The sequence below is a fragment of the Alligator mississippiensis genome, chromosome 13 (assembly GCF_030867095.1).
Source record: "Alligator mississippiensis isolate rAllMis1 chromosome 13, rAllMis1, whole genome shotgun sequence".
In the NCBI taxonomy this organism is placed as follows: domain Eukaryota; kingdom Metazoa; phylum Chordata; order Crocodylia; family Alligatoridae; genus Alligator; species Alligator mississippiensis.
The window spans coordinates 3,589,776-3,608,589 of NC_081836.1; the positions used below are offsets into that span (position 1 = coordinate 3,589,776).

The window sequence follows — 18,814 nt, forward strand, 5'->3', positions numbered from 1 at the left end:
GGAGAGCAGCTGGCTCAAACTCAGTCTCAGTGACCACGTTTACACTTTACTGCACACTAGACTAATCTACTATGCAGTAAAGCGTCACCGTCTACACATGCAGGCACTTACTGTGCAGTAATTTAATGCACAGTAAAGCTAAATAGTGTTAATTGCACATATAGACGCACCCAGTAAGGCTGAAAGGATACTTATTGGAAGGGGAAAGGAGGAAGTGCTTTGAGACCCGACCAGGTCATTGTTCTTCCGTGGAAAAAGGCAGAACATCTCAGAGCCCCGGGATGTGTCGTTGACCCTGGATTGTCAGGTGACATCACTGATTAAAAATGCTTCCCTTCACCTCTGCCTTTCTTCTTCCTGTTGGAAGAGCATCACACCAGACTGATCCACTTCACTCCCCAAGTGGAAAACTGTCTCACCGCATCAAGTGAGGGTGACAGTCTGGAGAAGTCATCATGAAGAACTCAGCAGCGCAGTCCCCTCCACTGGCTCCAGGTCTGCTCCAGATGGGTTGCCCAAACCCAACTGCTGTTTTTCAAGACCATCTGATGGGCTGCAATCAGTAGACAGCAGCAATCGCATCAAATCGTAGGCTGGAAGGACTCTTTGATGTGTCAGACTCCCAGGGGAGCTGAGTAACGTGCTGAAGACTGCAGAGCGCTCAGAGAGTGGAAGGGCTGGAGGGGTCCTTGGGATGTCACATCTAGTCCAACCCCCGGCTCAAGGAAGGATCATCCTCACTCAACCCATCCCTTACAAGTGCTAATACCTGCGGCCCACTGAAACATCAGCCCTCTGGGGAAAGCCAGCCCGTTGCTCTTTGTGAGCGGCACAGCTACCTCTGGACCAAGCTCCTGGTTGAAGTCAGACCACCTCGAGTGTCTCCACACTGAGCCTCCTTTCCCCCAAACCCAGAACTCATGTATGCCCCAAGGACCTCTCCTGGCAGATGAGGATAACAGTGCTGCAGCAGCACAGAAAACCTGGCAGATATTTTGCCCGCTCCTGCAGGAGATCCTTTTTGGAGCTTGCTGGGCGTACATGTTTCCATCACTGGGCCAACCTCACCCTTTTGACCTCCATGGGGAATTTGCCTCTAGCTTCAGGATCAGGATAGGGGCCCCTTTGACTATATGGCTTGATTAGGGATTAATCTCCGAGGTGCTGAGCTACTTTGATTACTGACGACCCCAGTGGGAGCAGAGATCTCTGCCCCAGTCCAAATCCAGCCCCAAATGGAAGGGGTCATGGACCAAGGAGCTGCATTTACCCACCTGGCACAGAACCGCTTTACCCACTGACCACACAGGGTAGGGAGGAGGGACCCTGTGCTGCACCTGGCCTAGGCTACAAAATGCTCTTCATTGCAACCATGCAAGCAGCTTAATGGTCAGCCCAAGTTACGCCTGGGAAGTCTGACATGCAAGAGCTCCCGACATGCCCTGCATAGCTGCATCCTCCTTGGTGTCACTAAAATAACCCAAGGGCAAAGCTCTCATAGCAGAGTGATGCTGGCAGAGACGGATTCAGTTTCCTTTCCGACCCAGGCACGTAGGAGCAGACATAGCTGATGTACAGCGGGTCAGATGGAGGAGATGGTCTCTCTCACCAGGAGATGGGCTCGCTGGCGCAGATAGAGCCATGGCAGGGAGCATCTCCCCCTCTTTGCAAATCGCTGAAGCTGATTACTATCCAGATGTTTCCTTGCCTTAGACACTGCTGCGGGATCTGAGCATTTTGCAATCTTCAATGCACTCTTCTCCCCCAAGTGGCAGGGCCCCCTTGTCGAGATGGGTGAAACTTATAGAGCATGGCAGTAGCAAGCTCAAAGGCTAGTTCCTAAATCAGAAAGACTGTGGCACAGCACCACGGGTCATCTAAGAAGCACAGGGATAGGTTAATTAGTACTAATCAGCCTGCCAGAATGTCTCTCTCCCTCATCTTTCATAAAATGGGCCACTAAGAAACCTGTTGTTATCCTCAGATGTCCTACCTTTCATTGGGGTTTCCCCTTGAATTTTAACCCTATGTTATTCTTCTTAGCAGCAGTAGTAGCATTGTATGAGGAGCTGTCAGCCCCAGTCATGGATCAGGAACCCCTTGCGCTAAGCACAGTCCAAAGCCCTAACCGCTAGGCCAAGCATCAGGAACCCTACAACACTGAAAGAGCCAAATTCCCCTCTTCCTCCCCAAGAATCGTAAGATTTAAAAAGAAGAAAGAAGCAGGTGCTCAATTTCTTTGCCTTCAGGTCGCTGAGCTTGTAAAGCACCTTGGAGGTCTAGTTTCAAGAGACTAGGTTGGTCTCTTCTGGAAGGAGAAATAAAACCCAAAAGGCTAGGTACATTTTAGCTGAGCAAAGCCTGTAGCCTAAACTATGAATGCAGGATATCTGGCAATGCAGATGGTCAGTCCCAGATCTTGAAGAGCCCAGGTGGTCTGAAGGGGGGTGGAGCCATAGCAAGAAGTCGGTATCATTTCAAGGTATGGGGCAGGTGTGAGTTTCAAGCCCCAGGGCTGTCCGCCAGTCTCCCAGGTCTCACGGATGGGACAGTGCCCTACAACCACATGCCAGTCGCTGCCATCCCGCAAGGCTCAGTACAGCAACAGAGCTTGAAGCTTCACCCTGACATTACCAGGTCATGTTATAAGCTCCCTCCTGCTGAGGGGTAACGCTGAGATAATCCTATAACCAGCCTACGATGGGGCACCAAGTAACAAGAAACTCTCAGTTACCAAAGCAACTAATCCTGTTCCTCCGACCCCACGGCTCATGCCTAGAAACTGGAGCCTCTCAGCTTTCAGAGACATTCAACCAGTGGCTTTGCAGCGAGCGGAGGGTGATGCTAGCGTGTCTCTGCAGGGACAGCGATAGTCCCCTCCGCTCCCCTTGGGTACTTTACAACACATCGGAGTATGCCAGGCCAGAGACGTGTGTGTTTGCATCTTAAAATCCAACCTGGTGTGCAACCCATCTCTGGGAGACCTGGAGCCTCCCAGCCCTGGGTCTTTAAATGGCGATACCCCATTGCAAACCAGCTTTGGTCTTTGCAGGAAGAGGCAGCTCCCAGAATTGTCCACTCACCTCCTGCATGGAAGAAAGTCTCCTAGAACTGCATACCCGAGACTCAACCCCTTCCTAAAAAGATCAGCTGTGGAGAGGTCTCAGCTTGGGACTTGGCCTCTGAAGACAACTCTTTTCAGTTTAGACTATACTGGGGAAGAGTAATTTTTCCAACTATTTCAGTTGGTCTGATAAAAGATATTGGGTTTACCCAAAGAACTGGAGAGAAGCACTTTGATTTCTTCACGTTCATTAACGGCAGGGATTTGTCCCAGCTCCCACCACTGTTAGCAAACCCCAGGGCTATCCCTGGTGTAGAGCAGGCCACCCCACCATTGCACCAGCTCCCAGCAGAGTCCAGCTGCAAGCACAAATTGCTGCTTTTCATCTCAGCATCAGAGGTTGATACCAGCGTCCGGCTGGGTCAAGGTCATCCAAATTCTGAATCTTTATGGCTGATAATCTTTCCAGCCGGGTGCAGTGGAGTTCGCCCAGGGATGCTGTTTGTTGTGGAGAGGGAGGATCTCTTGCAAAGAAGCTATTTAGATGAATAAATGAATGCATCGAGCATGTAGTAACCTGATAACTTTTCTGCCTGGGTGCAAAGCATTGGTGCTTCCTTTGTCTGCCCTGAGGGGCCAAACCCTCAAGCCAGAACGAACCCTCAATTTCCACGCCCCCCCTGAGTACTGCTCCCTATTCCCACCCGCTTTCTGGTCTGAACGAAAACGTATGGTGGGAACACACTGATTTTGATGAAAGTGTCTAAATGAGGCAAATGAAGCATCCTGCAATCAGACTCCCTCGGGTCCAGTGAGCATGGAGGCAAGACCAAGCCAGTCATTTTAGGGCAGTGGTTTTCAGCCTTGTTTCATTGGAAATTTCGAATGGAGGTGCGGACCCCTTTGAATTGTAAGTGTGGGGATTCACATTCTTTGGATTGATCATAGTCATCTTTAATGGACCCCTTAGACAGTATGTGGAGCCCCAAGAGGTCTGTGGACCACAGGTTGAAAACCACAGCTCTAGGGGAAGAGGAGAGCAATGTACTGGCCAGACATAGTACAAGGCTTCCTGAAATGATCAAATAAAAAATGTGGGTGCATTAGGCTTGCACATCCCTGAATTCTGTAATCCCCCAGTTAGGAGCCTGCAGATTTAGCTGTGCCCTTTTTAACGCCGCTATATTTTACAGTGGGATTTCCAAAGCAGCTAAGTGATGTAGGAATAGAGGTAGAGCTGAGCCATCATCCCCAGCCATGGGGAAGGAGAAGGTGCCGGGACTCCTGCTACAGGGCTGTTCTGAACTCACCCAGGCTCTGCCTTATACAAATTGGCTATAATTTGTGCATCTCAGGTTTCAAAGAGCCCAATCAAAGACATGGAGACCCTGATCTCCAAGCACCCAAAGCTCCTGGTGTATTTACCTGGAGATGCTCAAACCTCAGGTTCCTCAAGCTAGGCAAAGAGCCTAGGGTGACTGGACCACCGTCATTAATGGCTGAGGCACCAAGCCCGTGAACTTCCAATGCAATGTGCTCTCTACCCAACCCAGCCTCCAAGCACCCCCTACAAAACTGGCACCCAAATAGCACATCTGGAGCTTCTGGGCTTGCTGGATTCACCTTGGGGTAAGGAGAAGTGACTAGGCAGCAATAACAAACTTCCTCCTCTTTCTATCATCTTATTTTTTGGCACTGGCTGTAGTCCATAGTGGAGGACTGATGCAAGCACCAAGCCATGCAGCAGCATTGCAGTGGACAAAACAGCTCTGTCCCGAGCAGAGTCCCAGCACACTTGGAGCATGCTGGAGGCTACCAGAATAAGTAGACGCCTGTCACTTAGGGGGAAGGCCACCCTCCTCCCAGGGAGGGTCAGCTAGCCCCTGAGATTTACTGCGCCCACAGCTGTACGAGCTCAGCACAATCCCTGCCAGCGCATGTGATACACAAAGAAAGGGCACATTCTCCTCTTGTAGTCACCAGGGCTGCGCGGGAGGCAGTCAGCTCAGTGCCACGGGCTGATCTACCCTGTAAAACAACAAGGCCGGGGCAGCTGGCAAAACATCACTTGGCGCCCAAGTTATGGCAGAAGCCGTGAATGCAGGCAAGTGAGCATTCAGAGTCCAGCAAACCATGCAAAAAACACAGGACCTCCATGCCCAAAGCTGCATGATCAGTCTGCTGTGATTCTGCAATTGTGCAAGCTCTGGGGTAATGTGGTTTGGGGTTTTTTTTGCAGTGTTGTGAAACTTTGGGAAAGCAGCCCCAGCTGCTAGTGACTGGGTTATGATGCCCAGCCTCAACATACCAGCTTCTGTTCTCCCATGCAAAGCCAGAATCTCTCTGGAATAGCCACCCAGGAACCCCAAACCCAAAACAGGCTGAAATGGGGGAGAATAGGCGATTATTAGCCATGCCATGTGAAGGAAGGGTCTGATGGATGTGCTGCATTTGTGGTGCCTTTCAGAAATGCAGGCTGTTCTGCCTCCAGCAGGTTTTGGACCTTTTCCCTCATCTCTGTTCATCTTGAAGCCTGTCGACTTCTTAATCTCCAGCTGGGGATCAAATGCTGCTCCCTTTACTTACATGACTACATCGATTGAACTCAGTGGGAAAACTCAAGTTATGGCAGGCCAGGATGTGGCTCTCAAAAAATAAAATATATATATAAATCAATCGACTGGGATCTTCAAGGAGCTCTTGGGAGACAGCACAGCCCAAATCAATGGGATTTAGGTGCCAAACAACCTTGGCTCCATGGGAAATCCCAGCCATAAACGGGATGAACTACTGAGGACCCAGGGCCCCGCACCCGTCACAAAAGGCATCAGGAACTCCTGCCATTTACAGTTTGTTTCATCATTAGCATTGACTCCATGGCTGAATTGAACAGGGGTTCACATGAGAAGGGACTGGAAGGGATCCAGTATTTCTAGGATGAGGGCATTTTAGGGGGAAAAAAATCCTTTTTACTCTCACCATAAAGCAGCGATTCTCAACCGGCATGCTGCAACACCCTACGGTGGAGATCCTACAGCCCTGAGATCCTTTCAAGGTGCAATAGGTGTGCAAAACGCTTCACGAGACAAACCCAGAAATTTCAAACAGGAATCCAGAGCGTTACAAACTTTCTGACCTGCTGTGGTCTTTCTGAGATCTTCGCAATGGAAAAAACTGCTCTATTATTTTTCTGTAGTCAAAAAAGAGGAGAGAAAACTAACCTATGCCTCCACTGCAACGGGGAGATTGCTTTCCCTACCTCGCAGGGACGTTTGGTGAAGAAAATCTCTGCCAAACGCTGTTCTGGGAGATACTCAGAAACCATGACCATGATCATCGTAAGGGTCACATAAGTAAGTCCATAAACATCACAGGACCCTTATTTGCCCTGATCATTTTAAAGATCAAGTTTTACCAGAGAATATCACCAGTTAATGGCGTTTGCCATTCGGGCAGTGGATCTCTGTACCTAACCACTCGTAGACTCACTTGCTCAGAGCTGGTAGTTTGCCTCTTGTGAATACTTCACTCCAAGGTCTTGAAAGCTTTGTTTCCCCCTGGGCTTATACGTGCACTTGCCAGAGGAGATTTATAAAGCCCAAGGGACAATTTGTCCAAGGTCTGGCAGAAAGCCTGGGGGTGCGCCGAGCCGAACAGAGGGACAGAGCATGCCCAGCTGTAAACAAGAGCTTACGATGACAACAGAGGTTTATGTTGGATTAAAAGAGCTCTTAACTGATGTCTGGCTGTTAAAAATATAGGCAGCGTACGCTGCGGACTAGGAAAGGGCACTAAAAGTTTATTCTCTTCCCAGACTTCAGACCACCTGCTGGCCAGGGTTTCTGCAAAAGAGCTGTACCAGCTGCAGGAGAGCTTCTAGAAATAATAGGTGACTATAAAAAAAGGTCAGCAAAATTTCGGCAGGATCACAGACGTGAACGATGGAAGAGGACTGGGGTCATGGCGTCCACCCTCCGAACACAATCGTTAGACAGAGGAAGTATCAAGTAGGACGCACTTTGCTTGATCCCAAGGTTTTCCTCCAAAACCCGCCTGTTGCTAACTGCAGCATCCAAAGCAGGGCCTGACCGAGACCCACAAGATCTCAGTTGCGTGGCTGCACTCTCCTCCCTGCCCCAAGCCACCGGATCCATCCGTCCCTTCCCTGTCACGGCAGTGCCAGGATCTGGAAGTGAGCTGTGCTGTCGTAAGGACGTACCGCACGCTATGCAAGCACACGCATCTTCACACAAAAACATCTCACTTATAGATTCATAGGTTCATCTCACGTCTTAGCTCATGGTCCCAGCGTGCGATGCCTTGGAATCGCACCAGGAAGCCAAGTAGGTTGGTGCTCTCCCCTGCCTTGGGGGTCTGCAAGAGGAGGTTGGATAGAAATCTGGCTGGGGTACGATGACCCCAGCACTCTTCCTGCCCAGGGCAGGGGGTCGGACTCGATGATCTGCTCAGGTCCCTTCCAACCCTACCAACTACGAAAGCCAGGAATAAATGGGAATAACGCTGGTCTCACTAGCATGCGAGGAACTCACCGATATGCCCCGGTAGTGCTTAGAGACCCACAGAGGGAAACGAAGCTTGTGCTTGTATTAAAGAAGCCCCCATGACGACGTGCACCTCCGCCACGCGCTTGGCAGGCACACTGCGGTTAAAGCCTGGCCCTGCACCCACTTGCCTGCCCAGCGGAAAGCCTCCCCCGTGGGAACCAGGCGAAAGAAGAGCCCTCTGCTTGGCACCAGAGCACCCGGGAGAGAGATGGCATGCCCTGGGGCGGGAAGCCAAGGAGGCGATGGGGCGCTGGCCACCCCGCTCCCAGCCCAGCCTGCCCTACCCCACCCCGGGGTGCTCCCCCAGCCCCCGGGGCGGCAGGACGCGGCTCTCACCCGTACACGTCGGTGCAGAGCTGGGTGCCCAGCACGCACACCGCCTCGATGCGGCTGCCCTGGTGCAGGCGGAGCGTGCGGGCCTGCAGCATCCCGGCGCCGGCCCGAGCCCGCAGGTGCGCCCGCCCGCCCGCCCGGCCCGCTTAACCCCCGCGCCGCGCCGCCGGACCGCCTCCCCGGGCGGAGCCCGCCCCGCCCGCAGCGCCCCGCCGCCCGCCCGCCGCCCGCGGCCCCGCAGCTCCCCCCGGCGGCCCCGCAGGCCCGGCCCGGGCAGGTGGAGCTGCGCACCGGTGCGGGCAAATGCGAGGCAGCTGCGGCGTCTCGCCTTTAGTTCGTCTGCCAGGCGTGAGACCACCCCGGGCATCTCTGTGTGTCCCAGGTGTGGGACCACCCCGGGCATCTCTCTGTGTCCCAGGTGTGATTGTACCCTGGGCATCTCTCTGTGTGTCCCAGGTGTGATTATACCCCGGGCATCTCTGTGTGTCCCAGGTGTGGGACCACCCCGGGCATCTCTCTGTGTCCCAGGTGTGATTGTACCCTGGGCATCTCTCTGTGTGTCCCAGGTGTGATACCACCCCGGGCATCTCTCTGTCTCCCAGGCGTGATTATACCCCGGGCATCTCTGTGTGTCCCAGGTGTGGGACCACCCCGGGCATCTCTCTGTGTCCCAGGTGTGATTGTACCCTGGGCATCTCTCTGTGTGTCCCAGGTGTGATACCACCCCGGGCATCTCTCTGTCTCCCAGGTGTGAGACCACCCCGGGCATCTCTGTGTGTCCCAGGTGTGATTATACCCCGGGCATCTCTCTGTGTCCCAGGTGTGATACCACCCCGGGCATCTCTGTGTGTCCCAGGTGTGATTGTACCCTGGGCATCTCTCTGTGTGTCCCAGGTGTGATACCACCCTGGGCATCTCTCTGTCTGCCAGGTGCCATACCACCCTGGGCATCTCTCTGTGTCCCACGTGCAATACCACCCTGCAGACCAACTGGCCTAACTCCCTGTCTCTGCTGAACGGGCGCTGCGGCACCCTCTCTCTGGTTCACCTCTTGGCCCTGATTTGGGAACCAGCTGCACCAGCTGCAGTGGGGGATCCCTACCCCCTAGGCATGCATTGGTGAGAGCTGTGTCCCAGCTGTCCCAGATGTACATCGGTCATTCAGACTGGGGAAGGGCAACAGACTGGAGGTGATGATAGTCCCATACTCTCTTGTGTGCCACTGGCTATGAAAACTGGCCTGATTTAATTGCACCAGCTGGATGGTCCTTCTAGGCTTAGGCAGAGCATATCTGATTGAATCCCCAGAGGACATCTGTTTAGCCAGGATGAGCTGATCGTTTCCTGCAAGCAGCCTAACAACAGGGAACTATGAGCAAAGCTTTACAACTGGCCGGGACTTGCTGGGCTAGCTCGGAGACGGTGAGCTTTTAAGAAGCTCAACAATGAAAATATTTCGTTTCAGTTTTTTGCCACTTTCACTTCCAGATTCCCCGGCCTTTGCCCAACGATTTAATGTTTCAGTTGCACTGAAGGCCAAAAATAGAAAGACCCCCCCCCCCCCCCCCCCGTTGACATTTGAAAATCAAAACATTTCTGCTGATTTTTTTTTACAAATGCCACCAAATCTGAACCAACAAAGTCCCTTTAAATTGTTTCCAGTCACATCAGCAGATATTTTACTTTCCTTGGAAAAGGCTGTTTTGGGGTTTGGTTTGGGTTTTTTTATCCAGTCAAAGGTGAGTCTCCATCTATTCAAGTGTCTAGTTTGTTCCTCCAATGAGAGAGTATATCCTTCGTTAGCACAGTTTAAAGCTATGTACCTAATTTGAAATTCAACATTTTAATTGCCTGTTTACTAGGTTTCCATGTCCCTAGAGTTTTTGTCTACGGGGCTTTTACACTAGATGACACAGGGTATAAATCCAGTGCCCTAACAATGCAGCAGCTTCTGGGGTGGAGACGTCAGACCAGCAAACATCAACTCACAGCAATGTAAAACAGAGGGGAAATGTTACTCAAGCACATTACGGTGCTACCCATTACCCCGAGCAGAAGAGACCTCTTTTGTAGTGGCCTCATCTACAAGAAACTCAGGTTTTTGAACCATACTCCTGTTGTTTATGGTACAAAGTGAACTACTCAAAGAAATGCCCCCCAAACAGCCTGTCGGCTCGTCCTACTGAGTCAGAAATACAGGCTGCCCCTTCTATTTGGAGACCCAAAACTGATGCCTGGATGCTACACAGATGAAGTTTCAACTCCAATTTGTTTTCCTGGCTTGATTTTCCACCACTAGCAAACACCAATTAGTCCCATTAAAGCCAACAGGAGCTAGAGATATGCACGACCTCTGTTTAAAAAAACAAAAAATCAGGCTGTCTAATGGAGCCGTAGAAATGGGGAGAGGCAAAACAACCTGCCACGTGGTCTGGGAAGGGGAGACAGCTGTCTGCCCCCAGCTCATTTCAGTCAGCTGGAGTAAAATTAGGTGTTGAAAAAAGTCTGTGGCATCTTGGAGCCATTTGGCTTTTGAGTCGTGCCAACGTACTAGATGGAAACGCCATAATTAAGAGATTAGGTCAATGGAAGAGAATCCGGTGCCAGGGAGGGGGCCTCTCGCTGAAAGCAAGGAAATGCAGGAGCTCGGCCAGGGGATTTATGGAAAATGAATGACAAGCCTGAGCGGGGTCACGGATCCTGATAGCGGTCTGTTATGACTCTACGGTCACAAGGCCAGGGCTGGAGGGATATGTCATCATTAACAGTGCTCAATGGATGTCAGTTAAGGGCAGCAACAGGCAGGTACGTGCCATTCCCAAATAACTTCTTTGTCAAATGACTCAGCCCATCCGAGAGCAGTTTCGCCAGAAAAGTCTCAGACAAATACCCGGCCTGCCAAAGTTGACTGTTTTGCTTCCCTTTAGCTATTTTCAATGAGGAAGTGTGTTTATTCCCAGAAACAAAATACTTCATGTTGCAAAGGAGAAGCTATTGCTATAAAGGCAGCATCCTTCTCGAGGAGGGGTGGCCAACCTGGAAAGTGGTCTCTGGTTGTGGCAGATCAGAGAGTGGACAGGCAGCACAGCAGCAGATAGGGCAGGGAGCGGAAAGCAGAGCAGGAAATCAGGCAGGGACTGCAGGGCAGGAAGCAGAGGAGATTGTCCAGAGGAAGGGGATGGGAGTGGCACTCAGGGAGGATGCAGGGCTAATCTGTGGCTCGTCTGCTAAAAAGGTTGCCCCCCTACTGATCTAGAGACTATATGTGGGTAAGGTTCCTTTCAGGCTCGCATGAAAATGCACACTGTGTGTGTGGTCGGACTTGGGACTAACTTTAGTTAATTAAAGTGCATTAATGCTCTTTAATGCCTGAGCATGAAGGGCACTTGTACACACCATGGTGTTTAATCCTCATTAATTTCCCTAAACCCGCTTAAGGGTGCATTACACTAATGCACATTAAATTTAGGCACGCTTAAATGCATGTGTAGACACACCCATTGTGTTCTGTATTTTCAAGCAAGCCAAGTTTGTACAAGTTTGACATACTTGTGTCTGGAACTATATACATCTTGGAAAACTAGAAAATCTCATTACTGTCTCGTGAAGCTGTTTCTCAGCAGCTGGATGTCTCTGATCTTTGTGGGAGAAGTGTGTCTAACAACATGCAAAAAAGCCACGTACACGCAGGGAACAGTCCTTCACTCCTGGGAGGCAGAAATGAAGATACTACGGGAGAGATTGATAGTCCTGGAAAGATACACACATGCGATGCATCATGTCATTTAGCAAGCTACTGCTGTGTATGTATTTAGGGGACTGAAGTCAGTTAACAGCTTGAAGCTCAATGCAGCCAACATTTGTCTTTCCTGAAGACCTGAGCTCTGGAAGGGACTCTTCGAAGATGGCAGGGGCGCTGTCTGCTCTGGCCAGCCCTGAAAGCCTCGTGAAAAGTGCCAAGTGAGCTTTCACGATGACCCGAAGCAGATACAGGCTCTTGCCTTTATGTCATTTTACAGAAAGGTGGCTTTGTAGACCTTTTGCAAATCTGATTCCTGTTTTTTGGGGTGTTTTTTTTTTAGCTTCTGCACTGTGTAGCGAGTTCCCAAGGCCTCAGGTTGCTTTCTAAAAGCTGAGAAGTTTAAGCTAGGCCAAGGTCGTGTAAGCCAGGTTGAGGGCAGTAGCAAGAGGAGGAATTGCATTACAGGAGAGAGAAGCGAGCGGTCCGGGGAAGGCTAGGTCAGTTCGGAGACACGTTAGTAGCTTAAGGCCGGCCGCTTCCAGCCTGAGCACAGTGTGACTGGCTGTTTCTTACCATTGTGCTGCCTCTGGCCATTTTGCAAGCTTTAGATTGTGAGAAGGATAAAAAGAGGGGCACTGCGATGAGATGGTGTTTTTCTTCTGGCTGCAAATGCGTGGACCCATGTGCAGCTGTGTGACAGTCGAGGGCTTTGCAGAACTCAGGGTCTGAGATTGGGGAAGATTTCCCCACCAGCGGGCCATTCATTAGGTATTTTTACAATTTTACATTTGGGTTTTAAAGTCTCTCCATTTCTGTTACAATGGTAAAGATTGGACTGCACAGGTACACAACTAGCTGTGTGTTTGTGTGTGCATTATTTATGCAGTATTAGCCTTTATTTGCTAGCAAGGTATTTTTACAAAATCTTTAAGCAAGTGGCTTCTTTGCCCTCCCTCCCCTGAAGGATGGAAGCAGCATGAATGGATGGAGCTGGTCCTATTTTGAGCAGGGAGCTGGACTAGATGTGACCTCCTGAGGTCCCTTCCCACCCAATTTTCTATGATTCAATGATGCTCAGGGCAGTGGTGGCCGTAGGGTTGTTGGGGCCTGGGCAAGACAGTCATTTGGGGCCACTTAGAGGCTTAATCCTGATGACCTATAAGCAAGTTGGATATTTTTGATTCCCATTTCACTTTGCCCAATCCGTGAAACTGCAATGAAAGTATCTTCATACAATACAGATAATGCCAACGTTCAGTGTAATTCGTTTTTATTTTTATAAAGTGTCGGGCCCCGGGCAGTTGTGCGGTTTGCCCTCCCCAAAGGCTGCTACTGCTCAGGGGCTTTCCCGCAGGGTAACAGAGAGCTCTGAGTCAGGTCCCCAAGTCTAGGAGGTTTTATTCCCTGCCTCGGACCTCTCTTCGACCTGTGGGTCCTATGAGACCATTGCTTTTCTTCTGCCAGGGAGAAGTGGGGGAAACCAGGCCCACCCTCTTCACGGGGTTCAGCACAGAGGAAACCAGGAGAAGTGCATTTCTCCTTTTCCGGAGGCTCCTTATCTTCCCTCCCCACTTCATCAGTTATTGCCCCAAGCAATGGGGACAGTGGTTGCCACGTGGTGCCCAGGGAGATCTCCTCCTCCCGGCAGTTTTGCTCCTTCCAATGGAGGGAGGAATCCTGCAGCTGGAAAATGTAGGGAGGCTTGAACTGAGGGGCTGGTGCACTTACATGGACTGAGTTATATGGGCAACAAAGCTGGCTCGGCTTGTTTCCTGATGTCTTCTCTTTTGGGCTCAAAGGAAGAGCTCTTTGGTCGGCAGAACTGGATCTAGCATTTCTGAAGCAGCCTGCACAGACCTAACACCCCCCAAACAGTCTTAAAATAGAAGAGCAGGCTCAGGGGCGTACCGCCCGTCAACACCGCCCGTCCTTTGTCCTCCCAGAGGGTATCTGAATGTCTTCTTCACCTTACCCCTGGACAGAGCAAGCCACATGACAAGTTGTTATTGGTGGACGGTAGCAGGCCCAAAGTCACAGGAGCATTCTCCGGTTCGACAGCTTTATTTTACTGCAGCTGAGCGTGCCAGGGCAGCGGTGGACTCATCACGCCCAGATTTCCTTTCACCTCCCCTCCGTGCTAATGCCTAGCGCATTGCCTCCCACCTAGGTCCATAACAGGGAAGCACCTCCCCTTGATGACATCTCAGTGGTTCCCTGCGTCTTCTCCCTCCAGTCTTTTCTGTCTCTGTTTTCTCACTGCCCGACGCTCTCCGTATATCGGCCAAACTCACATCCTTTCAAGGGTCTGCGCTCAGTTTATTGCATGAAGCCCCCGAGTCAGACTAGATTTACAAACTGCTGCTTATGCTCCCTCCGGAGCTAGCTATTTCTGTATTCCTCCTGTCCACCCTCTTGCTGTCTTACTTCTTTTATACTCCTGGTCTGGAATAAATGAGAACCACCCAATCTAGCATCCCGGGTGAGTCAAGAGAATAGCTCTAAACCTCAGCACAGGGTCATAGAGCTAGTTCTCCAGTCACATCCACTGACTGGTATTGAGCTCCTGCCTCTTTTCTGGCTGGTGCTTGGACCTCCTTATACCACAGAGCTTTCTTCTTTCTTACTCACACCAATCCCCAGGTAGCACTCTGAAAATAAATCCTTTTTTTCCCCCCTGAATGTAATAAAACTCCTATCAACTGTGCTGGCCAGATAACAGAAGGGAAAATGCTATTTACTGGGTGCATCTACACATGCTGATTTAAAGCGTATTATCCATTTTTAAGGTGCAGTAGGGGTGTGGGTCTACAAGTGCACATCCTTAATGCACCTTAAAATGGCGATTGTAGGTTACCCATGCCTAAATTTGATACCTGCAGAAGCAAAAGCAGGAATCAAATTTATATGTGAATAGCTAAAGTGCCTTAATGCATGTGTAGATGCACTAAGGTGCATTAACGCTGTGTATGTTGACTGATTTGCGACTAATGCACACCACGTTAATATGCCTGAGTGCATGTGCATGTAGATGAGCGCCTAAATCACCTTAATGCGCATTAGGTAAATGCGCATTAAGCTTAAGCGCATGTAAAAAAAGCACATGTAGATGTGCGCACTGAATACACCTTGGGATCAAGGGCCATAACTTGGATGCTATTATTTAAACAGTCAGGGTAAGGAGACCCATTTGGGGGACATGTGTATTGGGAATGACCTTCTGGGTCATAGGGGAAGATTATAAACACTACCACTGTGCTGTTAATAAACTCTGCCTTCTCCCCCATGCCTCCTTTTGGCCTCCTTGGTAGACTATTTCCCTGGGCTGGATCTGATATGTCCCAGCACTGTGAGCTCCTGTGCACAACATGTCCACAAAGTGGGATCAGAAATCTGGGGCAGAAACACTAAGAGAAACCTAAAGAGTGAGGTCTGGTTGGCTTTTGGCCATGAGAATGACCTAGACCTTAAACAGCTGAGTCTCCGCCTGAAAGATGGGTGTTATAGAAGAGACCAAAACAACTGTAGGCAGGCTCCCAGCTGCGGGTAATCACAATCCGCCTCTGGCATTAGACCAAGTGATAAAAGCGGACAGGCCCTAACATCATTACTGGCAAGAGAGGCAAGAGATGACAAAAATCACCTGCTTCATCCACTGTGAATTGAAGACCTGAACAGATGGAGGCTTAAGAGGCTCAAAAGTCATAAACCATTTATACATGAAGCCCACAAGCTCCTGGAAGAGACTGGGGATGCTGAACCAAACCTATGCGCTGCAATGGAGTGGGCCGATCACTGGGAAAGGTCAGACCCCCTCCTACAGCATTTTATACCAACACCTAATGAGTCCTCCCTTGGACATGACCTTGACAAAGAAGCTGAACAGACTGAGATCTGGATAGGGGTGCTTCAAAACAGCAGCGTACAACATGAGCATCTCGGACAGCCCCCTGCATGAATGCGGCGTCCAGCAAACAGCACGGCTCTCCTTGCAAAGCTGCGGTTTCTACAAATGCCCAGACGGGCAAATAAAATCTGCACGCTGCGTGGTAACACCAGGCAGCAGCTCACAGAGCTGGGAGTTGGTTTCTGATGCCCGACGAAAGAAGACAACGATGACAATTGCCTGCATTTGCAGCTGGATCCGGGCTGCTCAGCTGCAGTGCACAGACCAGAAGGAAGATAGGGCGATGAAAGGGATGACAGTAAATAATGCAGGAAGGGAATAAAACTGCAGTAGTCCTAACCCAGTGAAGAGGCCCCTTCCCCTGCATATACCCATAGCTAGGACAGAGCATGTATTTTTGGTCTCAGTAACTCATAACAACTTTCCCCAGCTTGGGGGCCTGGATGCTTCAAGAAATCCCCTGAACGGCACTTGCTGGAAGTCACATATGCAACCGGCTCCCAGGTACCGCTAGATGTCGCCTGGGTACCACACTGTGGCTGCTTTGAAGCCGGTGGGATGCTGAACTACTCAGAGTACTCCCTTGTCTGCTACATCCCCCAAAATAGCCCCAGTCGGTCTCTTGAGACTGGCGATACTCAGCCCGGTTTCCCAAGGGGCTCTTGAGCGTATCACCTGTGGCTCTGTGCAGAGGATGTCATTACAGTTTTAAATGCACTGCTGCTGCCCCTGCTTTTTCGCTGCCTCTGGTTTAGGACAGCCAGGCGGAGACAATGGGGGGCCTGGCTCAGCACCGGCAAACTTTTAGTATTGGACCCCATTCGCCAGGGATAATGATAATAATAATTGGACAACAGGGAAAAAAAATGACCATTTTCGGGCCCCCCTGTCTGTCCGGGTCCCAGGCGGCTGCCCGGTTCACCCGTGCCTGTGTCCGGCCCTGGCCGGGTTTTAAGGAAAGCTGAGCCCGTCAATCTGGGGGGAAGGGGATAGAAAAGGAAAGGTGGATTTTTAAGCAAATGGAAGTTTTGACAAAAACAAACTTCCAGCCCTGCCAGGAGTGTTCTGGCTTTTGTTGGAAAGCCACAAACTCCAAACAGGTGTGTTTTTGGTGTCCAGAGAGTGGAAATGTGTGGGGTTTTCTGCCTTTTGCTAAAAGCCTTGAAGCATGCTGGCTGGCTTGGCAGAGCGTTTTTCATTCCTTGGCCCGAACCGCCTCTGAAAGAGCACCTGGCAGCTCCTCACGAGAGGGCCCAACCATTCTGCAGGCGGGCGCCTTCTTGCCCAAGGGCCCCTGCTCCTCGAGGCAGGAACCGAGGGGCCAAGAAACACGTCCCCACTTTCCTCTAGGATGGTCCGCTGCATCATGCCCTGGGGCTGGGGGGCTGGGAGGAGGGAAGACAGCTCCCTCCCCATACGCCATAGAGAAAGCATAGATACTTGCCATCACACAAGACGTCCCCTGCTGCCTTCCTCACCTCCACCCCCAGCTATTATAGCAGATTACCTTCCCCAGAAACCAGCTCCCAAAGAAGAAAAGCGCTGCCAGCTTACCTAGACCATCAATCCCAGCCCAGGGTCAGCGGGGAGCAGCTGTCCTCCCAGACATAACTCACAGCCCACTCCCTTCGCTGCACCAGAGGAAGAACTGGTTTGACGGGAAGGAAAAAGGAGGTTGCCACGAGCCGAGCCGGCACTCCTCCCCCATCCACTTTGCCCGCAATTCCATTGCTCCGTGCAAAGCAGGGGACAATAAATCCTGCAAAAACCTCGAGCATCAAGCATGTCAAACTGACTCAACCAGTTGCTAAATAAATGGTCTCCACACCCTGGGTCCGTCCCCTGCTTGAGAATGGCAACGTGGATGTGACTGGGTGGAATCGCTGTTCTCGGCGTGGGCTTCGTCCTGTACCAGCAGGGAAAGGGCAGCCCGCGTAGGGCCGTCAAGGGAACCCGAGTTCAGGGTGGAGGAAGCCAAGTCTTGGCCTTTCTCACAAGCCTGGAAACATACTGCCAAACTGGTGGCTTTTAAATACAAAACCTCTTGGTACAGCTATACAACGCTGGGGCTTCAGAAGAAGCCTTCCAAGGTTGTCATGAGCATTTACCAGAACAAAATTACAGCAGCTCTGACAGGTGCTGGCAGCATAATGTTGAACAGCCAGCTAAACAGAACAAGAATTCATCCTGGGATTCATCAAGTAAGCAAGTCATATTTTACTAGGCTGGATAGAGGGAGAGGGCAAAGGCTGGTGATAATGGGTCAAGGAGTCTGAAGAATTCAATTGCCCCTTTGTATAAGCATGGGTTGAGACATGTGCCTCTGTACAGACACCTCCAGCCTGGTTCGGACCAAAGGCAACGTCCTGGCTCACCGTGGCCAGACCTGGTGCTTCGGAAGAAGCCGCGAGACTGCCGAAGAAGTCAGTGTTGGATAATTCACTGCCAACATAAGGTCTCAACTGGAGATGGGATGAAACCCAGAAGCATGGGAATGACTATCCCTCCCAAATAACGATGACAGCTTTGGATATTGTTTCCTGGGGGGACGTGCAATCACCTTCTGAATTTTGCTAACGTTTTTATCATTTCCCTTCTCTGACTTCACTGAATCAGGAGTTTTCTGTTCAGGGCTGGGTATTCAACCTGATTGTTCAACATTGCTCCTTTGCTCAACTGCTGTCCTTACGTATGATTTAAAAGACACTAGCCCAGTGCCGGATTATGACATGCCGAGGCCCCAAAATATGTCCAGTTTAAGAGGCCCCATATGATAAAAATAATCCATGAAAACCACAAAAATGGACTGTCATGAAATTTTAAGATGACTTATTGTTATTTCTGCACAAATTTATGAACTCAATGTGAATTATAATATATATTATTGTAACAATACATATTATAATAGATATTATATATCATGGGGAGCCATATATATGTATATTTTTGTCATATTAGAACGAAAATGTCCAGGTTTTTTTTTTTAATTTAGAGGCCCCTCCTATTTTGAGGCCCTAAGTCAGGGGTGGGCAAAATGTGGCCCGTGGGCCAGACGTGGCCCACCAGGCCACTCTATCTGGCCCACGGGGCCCCTAAAAAGTTTAGAGAATTCATATTTATCTGCCCCTGGCTGCCTGTCATGCGGCCCTCGATGGCTTGCCAAAACTCAGTAAGCGGCCCTCCACCCAAAATAATTGCCTGCCCCT

General features: G+C 50.6%; 1 protein-coding gene across 2 annotated transcripts in view; it reads right to left on the reverse strand.

Moving 5' to 3' along the window:
* Positions 1-17,241, reverse strand: part of LOC102575591 (protein-arginine deiminase type-2) — a 52,274-nt gene extending 35,033 nt beyond the window's left edge. The window contains exon 1 of one of the 2 annotated variants that reach the window (XM_019500047.2): positions 17,163-17,241. Coding sequence is in view for 1 of the 2 variants with exons in the window: in XM_059716257.1 (XP_059572240.1) it covers positions 7,966-8,057 (92 nt within the window). In the remaining variant the exon portion in view is untranslated. Of the gene's footprint in view, positions 1-7,965; positions 8,091-17,162 lie in introns of those variants that run through there. The other variant, XM_059716257.1, reaches the window with a different exon arrangement.
* Positions 17,242-18,814: the final 1,573 nt, after the last annotated feature.